Source organism: Cibotium barometz, chromosome 13 (genome assembly GCF_041138505.1).
Source record: "Cibotium barometz isolate CiBa-2024 chromosome 13, ASM4113850v1, whole genome shotgun sequence".
Lineage (NCBI taxonomy): Eukaryota > Viridiplantae > Streptophyta > Polypodiopsida > Cyatheales > Cibotiaceae > Cibotium > Cibotium barometz.
The window spans coordinates 44,625,813-44,638,505 of record NC_141058.1 but is presented as its reverse complement, the minus strand read 5'-3'; the positions used below and the strand labels follow the sequence as shown (position 1 = coordinate 44,638,505).

The 12,693-nt window shown below is 44.0% G+C and overlaps 1 protein-coding gene across 5 annotated transcripts in view; it reads left to right on the top strand.

Annotated features, from left to right (window-relative positions):
* The window catches only part of LOC147632723 (DEAD/DEAH box RNA helicase family protein), a 97,743-nt gene that overhangs the window by 50,395 nt on the left and 34,655 nt on the right, over positions 1-12,693 (top strand). For 3 of the 5 annotated variants that reach the window (XM_086807551.1, XM_086807550.1, XM_086807554.1), the window contains 2 exons: positions 7,249-7,310; positions 12,475-12,641. In XM_086807551.1, coding sequence (XP_086663677.1) covers positions 7,249-7,310; positions 12,475-12,641 — 229 coding nt within the window. The remainder of the gene's footprint in view (positions 1-7,248; positions 7,311-12,474; positions 12,642-12,693) is intronic. The other 2 variants (XM_086807553.1, XM_086807552.1) reach the window with 1 other exon arrangement.

The window sequence follows — 12,693 nt, the reverse complement described above, 5'->3', positions numbered from 1 at the left end:
GAGCAGAGTTTTCTGCGCCTCCTACGATGGTAGAGGCCATATTCCAGACTATATGCCTGCTAGACAGATTCAGAGAGATGCCTCAGGACAGATCGTCATACAGAGCTTTTGAGGCATCTAGACAGCTGGCTGAGGCAGGAGACAGAGGATCATGGTATGCACAGGTCACACATTGGTTCTCACAGCATGGCCTAGACATGGATCATCTACCACCATTCCAGTATGACAGGGATGCACCACATATCCGTCTCTCTCATAGTGAGAGGAACAGAGTATTGAGACAGGACCTATGGCAGCTCTATACACGAGAGACATGGATATCGCCTACACAGCCTCTTCCACCGAAGATGCTATACTATAGAGATCAGTTCATGAGTATCACTGATGATGGATTTATAGAGAGGCCTAGATACATGGAGGGCTTTTTACCACACGGCTCCCGCGTGGCTATTGGTCAGCTTAGAGTTTCATCACATCGATTGGAGATCGAGACTGGCAGAGCAGCACGGATCCCCCGAGAGGAGAGGATATGCAGATTGTGCAGAAAGGAGGTGGAGAGTGAGGAGCATTATGTATACAGATGCAGAGCATATACAGCCATCAGAGAGAGATATCCCATTTTATTCAGAGAGCCACATTCCCTACGCCAGATCTTTGAGGCAGCAGACCAACGCATACTGGGGAGATTCATTCTAGACATACAGCGTCACAGAGAGACATCATTACAGGCTCAGAGAGCTCCAGAGGGGGGACGACAGACACAGATTACTACATTTTTTCAGAGATCCATCCCACTCCCAGCCCCTACACGGCAGAGAATTACTCTCCAGAGAGCAGAGACACTCAGAGCCTGAGGAGACAGAGGACACCTGGCTTTCGGACACCACGCCTATACCAGAGAGAGATGACAGAGATCAGAGCTGAGTTTCACAGAGAAGGTGCGGAGCGACTGGCTCGCTTCAGAGCAGACCCAGGCATGTTCTTCAGGGAGCTGTGGACACCCCCTTCATTGATGTATACCATTTTATACCCCCAGTATGGTACAGGATGGAGCTAGCTAGGTTGCATATCATGATTGTATACTCCATGCATATAGCTTTGCATTCTCCTAGTAGTAGAGCTCCATCCCCTCTCCCACTCATTGTACTTATTGCACACCCAGATTCAGCTTTTTAGTTCAGTACTTTTTCATTTTGTTGGGATGAGAGAGGATACCCCATACAGGTACACTGATTTGTCTCATAGGCCGAGTTCGGTCTTTTGGAAGACGTTAATAACATCTTTCTTTCTTTCTTTCTCTCTCTTACAGACACATACAAGGTATTTGGATGTAGTTGAGTGGTTTCATGCACATGGCATACAACGGCTCAGTTTCCCCCTACGTTGACTTCTCACGACATGAGATCAGCCCGATCATCCGGTTAGATCGACTCGGACTACACATCTCGAAATGTTTTTCGCAACAGTGGGCCTCTTTGCTGAAGAGGGAGTTTTCACCTTCCTCTAAGTGGCGCTTCCACCGGAAATGCCTTGGCAAATGGTCTGAAGTTCAGAGATCGAAGAAGGCTTTGTGTTTTTCTGCCTTGGCAAGTGGTGCTTCCATTGGAAATGCCTTGGCAAATGGTCACAACTTCAGAGATCGAAGAAGGCTTTGTGTTCTTGACCAAGTGATCGAAAGGCGGATTTAAGTTTCCGAACAAATCATTTAAGAAGAGTACAAATCAGAGAAGACCAATAAAAGTTTGGTGGTACTCTTCTATAGTCTTCTCTTTTTGTGACAATTCCAAGAATTCATTCTCATTGCCATTCAAGATACATACAGATCCATATGTCACATGCCATGCGCATCATGATTGGCAAGCTCAGGGTGTCTTCCCACCACCTCCAAGTCGAGAGAGGTAGAGCTGATGATACCCCACACAAGGATCAGATATGCAGAGTGTGTGCCACAAGATAGGTGGAAGATGAGGTGCACAATATGCTTAGCTGCCCGGCCTACTATAAGATACGAGGGAGATTCCACTGGCTCTTCCGTGACAGGTTTGGTCCACTCACACCGGTGATGCAGTTTGATGATCAAAGATGCATGGGCACGTACTTACTAGAGCTCAGACGTCATAGAGACATTACCAAGACAGCATACCGAGAGGCAGACCACCTGACAAGATACTATCCAGAGGGTCATTACAGATTTCTTATGTCGTCATCATGCATCCACATCAGAGCCCACCGCCCACGCTAGCAGTCCAGCTCTCAACCCAAGAGGGGTCCTCAGTGATAGAGCTCGATCTATTTTCTGGGCCAGATGTCCCCGACCCAGAGCATCACGACCCTCCACCAGACAGATGCGGATCCAAAAGGTTCTTCAACACCATGACATGCTTTCATCACATATGACATGCTTTCATCACATATGACATGCTTCTCTCAAATACGTATTAGCTGAGGAGGGCATCATTATTAGTTTCTCATGGCTAGTTTCTCCTGTCCAAGGTCACATGCTGATATCACATCGGTATACACTATTGATAGTTCTTTTACCTTTTCTCTCATTTACTTTTTCCATGGCTTAGTATATCTATGGTACCATTGTATCACTTATGGTCACACACTCTCCCCCCACCCCCCATCCCATGTGCATATGTATGTATGTATCTATGTGGGGGCAGCAGGCAGCACCTTTTCTTCTCTTGTCAGTTTGCTGTCTGTACAGAAGGAGGCAGCAGGCTGATCCGTTTGCTGGCCGTACAGTGGGCAGCAGGCAGTCTCTCTCTCTCTTTCCCTTGCGCTGGCCGCACAGTGGGCAGTGGGCAGCGTCTCTCTCTCCTCCTTTGCACAGGTTGTACAGTGGTACGGTAGCTGGGCAACTTCTCCTCCTCTCTTTACCACTCCCTCCTGGGCATTGGTTCAGGGGCTGTTTTGGAGGCATCAAGGGCTGTTTTGAGAGTTTTTTCTGGGGCTGTTTTGGCATAGAGTTTGGCGTTGGGTTTGACACCACACTATGGGCTGTTGATTCGTATTGGTTCTTGGAGCGGTTTGTGCTTTGATTCCTATTCAAGTGTTTGCTGAGGAAGCTTTGCTGGCCGGGGCATTGGTTAACCCAAAAGGTATGACCAAGAATTCATAATGGCCATATTTTGTCCAAAAGGCTGTCTTGTATTCATCACCATTACGGACACGAATTCGATGATAGCCGGATTTCAAATCAATCTTGGAAAACACCTTTGCACCAAGCAGCTGGTCGAACAACTCATCGATGCGAGGCAAAGGGAATTTGTTCTTGATTGTCAGCTTGTTGAGAGCACGGTAATCAATGCAAAGCTGCATTGATCCATCCTTCTTTTTGACAAGCAAAACCTGGGCTCCGAAGGTACTTTTGCTGGGATGGATGTGACCTTTGTCCAGCAACTCCTGTAATTGCTTTTGTATCTCCTGAGATTCAGAGTAAGAAACACGGTATGGAGCTCGGGTTGGAGGAGGTTGACTTGGGATAAGATCAATCGGGTGATCCACAGGACGACGAGGAGGCAATGTCATTGGAAGATCATTCGGAAACAGATCCTGAAAAGGCCTGAAGAAGGGTTGCTCGAAGTAAGCAGTTGTTGAATTAAACTGAGTACAATAGGTCTCTTATATAGGAGATGAAGAGACACATTTGAAGAGGCATGTCCTTTGACGAAAGGACATGACCATAGACGAAAGGATACAACTTTAGGCTAAGAGATGTGTCTATTCGATGTAGAGGCACAACCATTCATCAAGGGATACAACCATTCGTCGAAGGGATGTGGCTATTCGATGAAGAGGTACATCCTTTGGCGAAGAGTCGCAACCAATCGAGGGTAGGGGTTTCCTTGGTTGGTTACTCTTTGCATCTGCAACAGGAATCAGCAATGAAGAGAGTATCTGATACATACATACGTCACAATCGTGACACTAAGGATAACAGGCCGGGCAATCCATATTCTCTCTTGTGCTGGTACAGGCCGTATAGCAAGTACAACAGTGCCGTACAACATTGACAGCCACTCTCTCTCTCTCTCTCTCTCTCTCTCTCTCTCACTCACTCTCTTCTGGGCAATTGGCGGGCAGAGTTTGACACGCTCCCTCTCTTTTCGTTGTCCGTACAACAGTAGTAGTGCGCTGGCCGTACAGAAACAACTTGTTTTTCCTCTGTCGGACAACTAGCCGTACAGTACCTCAGCTCTCTCTCTCTCTCTCTCTCTCTCTCTCTCTCGTTCTTGAAGTGTAGGCCGTATAGTGGTACAACAGTCGGGTGAGTTCTTCTCTCTCTTTTGCTCAGGTTGTACAGTGGTACAGCAGCTGGGCCATTTCTTCTCCTCTCTTCACTACCCCCTCCTGAGCATTGGTTCGGGGGTTGTGTTTCGAGGTATTTTTGGGGCTGTTTTGGCACACAGTTTGGTGTTGGGTTTGACACCACACTGGGCTGTTGATTTGTATTGGTTCTTGGAGTGGTTTGTGCTTTTATTCATGTGCAAGTGTTTGCTGAGGAAGCTTTGTGGAAAATCTTGTGTAGTTTTGCACCTGCACCTTGGTTTGGTTGTAACCCTTTTATTCATTGGAATAAAGTAGTTCCTATGGGGGGCCAGCCGTTCCGGTTGAGTGCTGTGTTTTGATATTGTTTATGGTTATTTCCGTTGTGTTTTCATATCTTTGTTGGCATCTGAAGTGTTTGTCCATTGCATCCGGATTCCTGTCTGGTTCATTGGTATCAGAGCTTAGTTAGGCTTTCTCGGAAGCAGAGACTTTCTTCCAACAATGAGAAAGAGAAAAGATCAGAAGTGGAGACTACAGTGATCAACAGTTTGGCTATTGGGCTTATGGAAGTAGTCATGTGTTCAGAGCATGAACAATAGATAGCTTGGCATAAGGATTTATGGATTCACAGAATTTATCCTCAAAGTATGGAGTTGGTTTTATGTGCCCATGTTTAGCACTTGTTCCTTTTGGACTATTCTGGATTTTAAATCAAATTTTGTTCAAGCGAGTTATATGGAACTATATCTCAAGGTATCTTATGTATATGCTGAGGAGATATTTATTTTGGCTTCATGACGAACCTGGCAAAGAAAAGCTAAGTATACTTTGAGTTTTACCAAGTTGATGCTTTTTGCCAATATTTGTAATTTTGTAAATGTTGAACTCCCTTGCTAACGCAAGTGGAGAATGTTTCTCATATCTACTTTGAGATGTTTTTCAAGAAAAGAAATTCTTTTTTTGAAAGGCGTTTTCGTTGGAAAACATTCTAATTCTGGAAAAGGCTTCTCTATGGTTTTGATGAATATTTTATGGTTTTGGTCTTGTGTATTGGAGGCTCCTAGCAATATGGGATGCTAGAATTGTCGCCTACACAAGGATCTCATATGGGGAATATTCTAGTGGTATGGGACACTAGAATATATCGCATATGCGGCTACAAAACTATGAATTATTTATTAGTATCGTGGATTGGCTGATTCTAGTTTATGAGCTGTTTTGAAGCCAACATATTCCATGCTCGTATGGTTGGTCGAAGATATGCAGGGCTGTCTTGGATAACAGTGTGCCAGTTGAGCTTCCATGGCTTTTTGTGTGAACATGTGCTTGTTTTGGCGGTTTTGCGGAGAAGGATTTATTATATCGAGCATGCCATGGCACATTCCTTTTGCATGTATGTGAATGGATCCCCGGAAGGACTCCGGTGTGAGCCCATTGACATGTCAATAGGAGTTTATGTCTTTTGCATGTATGTGGATGGATCCCCAGGAAGGACTCTAGTGTTAGCCCACTAACATGGCAAGAGAACATGTGTGGCTTGTGAGGCTTGACATGACCGAACATGTATGGCTTGTGAGGCTTGACATGATAGAACATTTGTGGCTTCTGAGGCTTGACATGATAGTACATGTATGGCTTATGGAGCCTGACATGGTGTGTTTTTCTTGCTGTTTATGTGTGGCTTATGTAGCCTGACTTTAGGGTACAGGACTAGCAACCTTGGTGCTCACTTCGTACTTATGTTTTGGGAAGGATCATGGATTTGGAATTATGTAATACTACTAATGGAGAGTGGATCTGCTATATTTGAAGGATATTTCATTGGTATCAGGCTTATATAGTTGCGGAAAACTGTCTTATAAGACGGAGGGGATGTCACCAATTTGGTTCTCTCACCAATTTGGTTCTCTCACCAGTCTTGAATAGTGTTTCACACACTGTTTGGAACCAAGGTGTGAACAGGGATTTTCCAGAGTATAAAGCTGGAGCACTTACCAGCAAAGTTTGACTTGAAAGATGGCAACAAAATTTGAACTACAAGGGATTTTATTTGTTGGTTTGATTTTTAAGGCGACAGGTTCACACATCCTTAAGTGTGCCCGGAATTAGCACCTTTTGGACATGCATATGTGAACCAAAAGGAGGCGCCTAGAGGAGCCTTGACCAACAAGCTGGGAAAAAAGCACATAAAGTTGATATTTTTGGCTATTCAGTCACTTTTGGCCAAAAATGGGAAAAAACACAGCTACTTTGGGGCTGGTCGTCACTTTTGGCGAAAAGGGGAAAAGCACACCTATTTTAGGGGCTGGTCGACTCCTTTAAAAGCACGAGGTGCAGGATGCACATAAGAGAGGAGGCGGGCAGCAACAACTTTTTCTCTCTACAGGCCAACTTGTTCTAGCTTTCCCTCTCTCTCTTGGCGCAGCCATACAACAAGTGAGAGGCGGCAGCTTTTCCTCTCTCTCTTCTCAGTTTCCTAGTCGTACAGAAGGGGGCAGCAGGCGGCAGCTTTTTCCTCTCTCTTCTCAGTTTGCTGGTCATACAGAAGGTGGCAGCAGGTGGCAGATTTTTTCCCTCTCTCTCTTGTCAGTTTGCTGGTCGTACAGAAGGGGGCAGCAAGCGGCAGCTTTTCCTCTCTCTCCCTCTCTCTCGTCAGTTTGCTGGCCGTACAAAGGGGGATCCGGATTCTTGTCTGGTTTCACAGTGGGTCTATGAGACCAAAAGTGATACAATAATGTCCATGTAATCATAGTGGCAAACATTCGCGTTTGCAACTGCTTGCAAACGTTTGCTGCAAACGTGGAGTTTGCCGCAAACTTGCCTTAAAAATAAAAAGTAAAAAATTGGGCAGTGGACAAAACAATGGCCAAAAGGGGCAACCTCATGTGTAAATGACAGGTTGTTTTTTAAAAAATAAACAAAAGGGGTACGATCACATAATGCCGACAACTGTTGGTTTTTTGTGTGGAGAAAAAACGATTTGTAGGGTGACGGGTCACGGAGCAGAGTCCAAGCTGGCCACCAGCCTGCAGGTGACTCTTTCTCCTCTCTTTCTCTCATATCGCAAGCTTTTTCTTCTTTTTTTCCCTCTTTGAAATTAAAACGAATCTGAATGACCCAAATTCAGTGAGAGTCAAGAAGAAAATCCAATCGAAAAAAAAGCCCCAAATTTGACGAAAATCTGCACATTGTTTTCGTCAAATTTGGGGCTTTTTTTTTTCGATTGGGTTTTCTTCTCATTGAATTTGGGTATTTTCAGATTCAAAGCTTAATATTTTGAAAGCTGAATTTAAATTTTAAAAAAAGTCCCAAATTTGACAAAAATCTGCACATTGTGCTGTGATAAATGCCCAAGTGCTCCGTAGAGTGTAAAAGATGTATGCAGGAAGTTGCATGTGGAAGATGGCTTTACTGACATTGATGCACAAGTGGGGGATTTGGGAGAAGCAACCGCATTTGCAAGTTCTCCTTCAAACATATGTGGCTCTTCCAATGCAAGTAGTGCTGTAAATGTATCAACTAAGAGACCGAGGGTCTCTAAACCTACTTAGCTGCAAGGAAAGCTTGTTGAATCGTGGCAAATTCAAGCAAGAAAGAATGCAACAGTTACTGTGAGACGATTTTTTATGTTGAGGATATTCCATTTTGCAAGGGGCGAAGTCCTTACTTTATTGATACGGTTAAAGCCATCGGGGAAGTAGGACCAACTTACATGCCATCTACATATGAAGCTCTACGCGTGAAGGAGCTCAGAGATGAAATCAAATGCATTGACAAAGATTTGCTTGGGGTGAGAGAGAAATGGTCAAGATATGGATGTATAATTGTGTGTGATGGATGGTCTCAAGAAGAGGCCAATAATTAATGTGCTTGCATCTTCTATCTATGGCATTGTGTTTTTGAAAGCTGTTGATGCAAGTGGTGAATACAAGTCAGGTGAATACATCTTTGGTATTCTTAAAGATGCAATTCTTGATTTTGGACTTGCAAATGTTATCCAGGTGTGCATGGATAATACCTCCAACTGTGTGCGTGCTGGAGAGCTCATAGAAGTAGAGTGGCCCTACATCTTCTATACTCGTTGCACATGTCATTGCTTGGATTTGCGGTTTGAGGATATTGGCAGCTTGAGTTGGATTGCTCCTGTGCTAGATGCTGGAAAAAAGATTGTGAAGTTCATAACTAGAAATCCAACACTTTTGGCTATGTTCCGAACCTATAGCAAGAAGGAGCTCTTGAAGCCAACAGATACATGATTTGCATACACATTCATTGTACTTGCAAACCTGCTTGATGAGAGGGTGTACAATGGCTTGAGAAAGATAGCAGTGTCTGATGAGTGGATTAAAGCAAAGCTTGTAAAAATTGTTAGAGGCCACGAGATTACAGACACTATATATAATGCTACTTTCTGGCAAAATGCAAAGCTCACTGTGAAGCTGATAGCTCCCATTTCAAAGATTCTTCGCATGGCTGATAGGGAGGGAGCAACCATTGGGCTGGTTTATGACCTCACAGATCGCATGGTGGAGAAATTAGAGAGTATGAATGGCGTTGATGATAAAATATTGAAAGAGGTCAAACAGCTTTGTGTTGGTCGTTTGGATATGATGCATTCCTCTTTACATGCTGCAGGTTATGTATTGCATCCTATTTGGAGAGGAAAAGGACAAGAGTCGGATGCGAAGGTGCACAATGGTTGGATGACTGTTATAGAGCGCTGTACAGGTGGAGATGTAAAGGCACAAGGAGACTTGACTGATGAGTTGGATGATTACAGATCAAAAAAGGGTACTTTTTGCATTTGATGAGAATAGAATGCATGAAGGAGTGAAGTGGTGGGAGTCCCATGGTGCAAGCACACCTAAATTGCAGCAACTTGCCATTCGCATACTTTCTCAAGGAAGCACAACTTCACCATGTGAGAGAAACTGGAGCACCTTCTCTCTCATACATACCAAAAGAAGGAACAGGTTGAAGCCCTCAAACACTGAGAAGTTGGTGTTCATACACACTAATCTTCATCTCATATCCAAACTCAAGGCAAGAGGCTATAAGAAACTTGAGGTGACTTTAGATATGATTAACAAGGAGAAAGATGATGATAACTCATTACCTTGCAAGAGATTCGGGAGACCATAGAGGATGATGGTATAGAGAACATGTATGCAGAAGGACCTTCCATTGAAGAGCAACAAGAGACCGATGACGAGGACACTTTATCTTCCTCTAACGAGGAGGATGAAGAATGATCATTGATAGTCTCTATCTTTTTTAGTGGCCACTGGTGTGTCTTTTTTCACTCTTTTATGCTTTCAGCTGATTGTTCAGATGCTCCATTTGTTTCCATCGTAGATGTTTTTTGTTTCTATTATCTATTGCACCCAAGTTGCAGCCTAAGATGTTCGCTTGTTTCAAGTTTCAACTTTCAAGTTTCTTGTATTGGTGAAGACTCAAAGTTGTAGATCTCAATTTGTGCAATGGTACCTCTTTGTTCCTCATTCACTAGTAATCTAATCATAGGTTTCATAATTTTATGCATGCATTATAAGGTCACGAATGCAACTCTTTCCGAGGTTGAAGCATTCTTTAGCAAACTTTGCAAACTCGTATGTAAATGCATGAATGCAAACAACTATGCATGTAATCTCATCATGGTACAAAAGAAAATGACTAGAGCTTTGAGCCATATGATACAAAGTGGGACCATCATCATCATACAACCTATAGAGCTTACCCCCTGGTAGGGGGAGGGGGCCATCAAGGATATCGAGCATGGGGTTAGCATGTAGAAGGCTCTGTAGATCTACCGGGCGTGGGAAGATGGCTCGCTACCTCTCCAAAGGGTAGCTCGATGGTGATGTAGCATGTCTTGGATCTAGAGCTGATGGGGGAATCGTGGCCGACGTCCAAGGGGTCGGGGGCATCAGGCATGTTGGAATGCAGAGGCCATGTGTGAGGTAACTCCTCTTGGGTCAGGTGGGTCTGCAATCGCCCAAGGTGGGTCCACGAGATCCACTTTGTGGGTGCCCTTGTAAGAGGCCTTCTAGGCTTGTCTAACCAAGATCTCCTAAACATAGTCCAAACAAGATTAGAGAAAACCAAATATAAGGAGTGCAGGTAAGCTCACCACCCAACCGTAGGATCAGTATTGTGGTCCACCCTCAAGCTAGGGGCTAAGGTTCCACTCCACAGATATATGCCAATTAGCACTAGCGTCCCATACCACCAGTGCTTGCCCACAGGGACCCTCAACAAGACTATCTGCAATCTGCCATGTCCCTAGCACTAACCCTTGGGGTTAGGGACTAATCGAGAAGGGTTAGGGGACCTATGATTAGGGAAAGCATGCGGATTCAGGTGGCTAAGGTTTAGATTTAATAAATCCAAGGTTTTTGGCTATTTATGACTCGATTGTTATTTATAGCAATAATAGCACTATATAAGTGAGCCTTGGATTAGTATTGATTCATTGTGGTTTGCACCTAAACCAAAGAGGCTTACTGCTGCCATGGACATGGCAGATCATGAGTAGTCTTGCCGAGGGTTCCTGTGGGCAGGCACTTATGGTATGGGACCATAGTAACATAAAACGTGTTTCGCCCTCTCGAAACGGCACGAAACGTTTTGAAACAAAATGAAACTTGCCCATCAAAATGACGTTTCGCCCAAATGCAAAGTTAGGTCAAAAACACGGGCGAAAGTTTTTTTTTTGCAAATGCGATCTTTGCTGTCGTTTTTGCCCCTGTTTGCTGCCCATTTGCTACTTCATGCATCCCACGCTTCTTCCCGGCTGCAGCTTGTTGCTTCGCCTCTTCTCCTCGTCCACTCCTCCTCTTTACTCCTTCACTTCTTCTCCTCCCAGAATCATGAATTTCATACCCACGTCCCAAAAAACGCATCTTCATGTTTTTGTTGGCTATGTTATAAATTTGGTATGTGTATATGAGAAGTGTCATTTTCGAAACCTTTGCGTTTTGTCCAAAACAGACGAAACGAAAAGAAACAACAAAATGATGAAACGGACGAAACGTTTCATGTTACTATGTATGGGACACGAGTTTTGACTGACATGGACTCATGGGAGTGGAACCTTAGCCACTGGCTCAGGGGTGGATTGAAATATTGATCCTATGGTTGGGTGGTGAGCTTGCCTACAACTTTTATTTGGTTTCTGTAATCTTGTTTATGCTTGTGTATTAGGTGATTCTTGGGACGAGTCTCTCATAGTTGGTATCAAGGCTAACCTATCACAGACGAAGGAGCAAGTCATTTGTGTTTTTCAAATTCGCCTAAGCTAGGTATCTATCTGTCACCATATCTGTGTTTTGATTTGCAATTCTGAGAGAAGGGGGAGAGTGGGGAGATATGTATGCATCCATGTGGGTGAAATTGTTCCGGGAATCCCTGTTTGAAAGAAGAAAAAAACCATAGTTTCTCTATGTTTGGTCAGTGCTGCAAGTAGATTGTGTCTGTGTTTTTTTCAGCATGGTGTATGTGGTCACTTGGCATGGGCTGTAGTGTTGCAGTTAGGCATGCAGAGATGTTTTCTCCTTTAGGAGCTATCCATGTGCCCAAGAATGTCTCTCGACTAGTGACGTCTGGGAATCTGATGAGGAGGGGGCGTGCCCTTGTGGGGTCTTTCCCTGTAGTAATAGTTTCTGGAGATACGCTCAGTTGCCAAGGAGGCAAGCTTATCACACACACACACACATGCGCGTGCTTGTGAGCCCGCACGATGCTCATCTGCCAAGGAGGCAAGCGTATTAGGATCACACACACACACACACACACACACACACACACACATGGGCGTGTGCATCCATGCACGTATGCACACAAAACCAGCCAGCCAACTACTCAGCTGTCAATCTGACCTCTTGCCTTAGTTAACTGTTGCTAGTAACCTTCATTTTCTTGGAGGAATTAGTTAACTGTTGCTAGTAACCTTCATTTTCTTGGAGGGAAAAAATTAAAAAGTATGTTAGCACATAATATCTATCTTTTTTAGTTTGTTTATCCAGCCTGAATTTACAAGGGTGGCATACTTGTGCATGGCTTTTGCATTTCAAAACATGGCCAGTAGGTACACACACAAAGCACACAAAATCTTCACTTGTTTTTATGAAAAAGATCCTCTTATTAGTAAAAATTTGTCTGACTCCTTTTATAAAAGTGATTTGTTTATTTTTATAGGTCAAGGCCTTGGATCAGGAAAATCACTTTGAAGTCAAGGATTACAATTTGGAGCTGGTCAGCAGTGAAGACGAGAGAGGAGCAGATGTTGAGAAGGAGAAAGTATATCCTGTGTACCCCTCAAAAGGTGGTCTGGATGCAAAAACCATTGAATTATGTATACAAAAGTGAGTAAAATGGGACGAAACAAGTGAAGTAGTGGTGAATTTTAAGCCATGA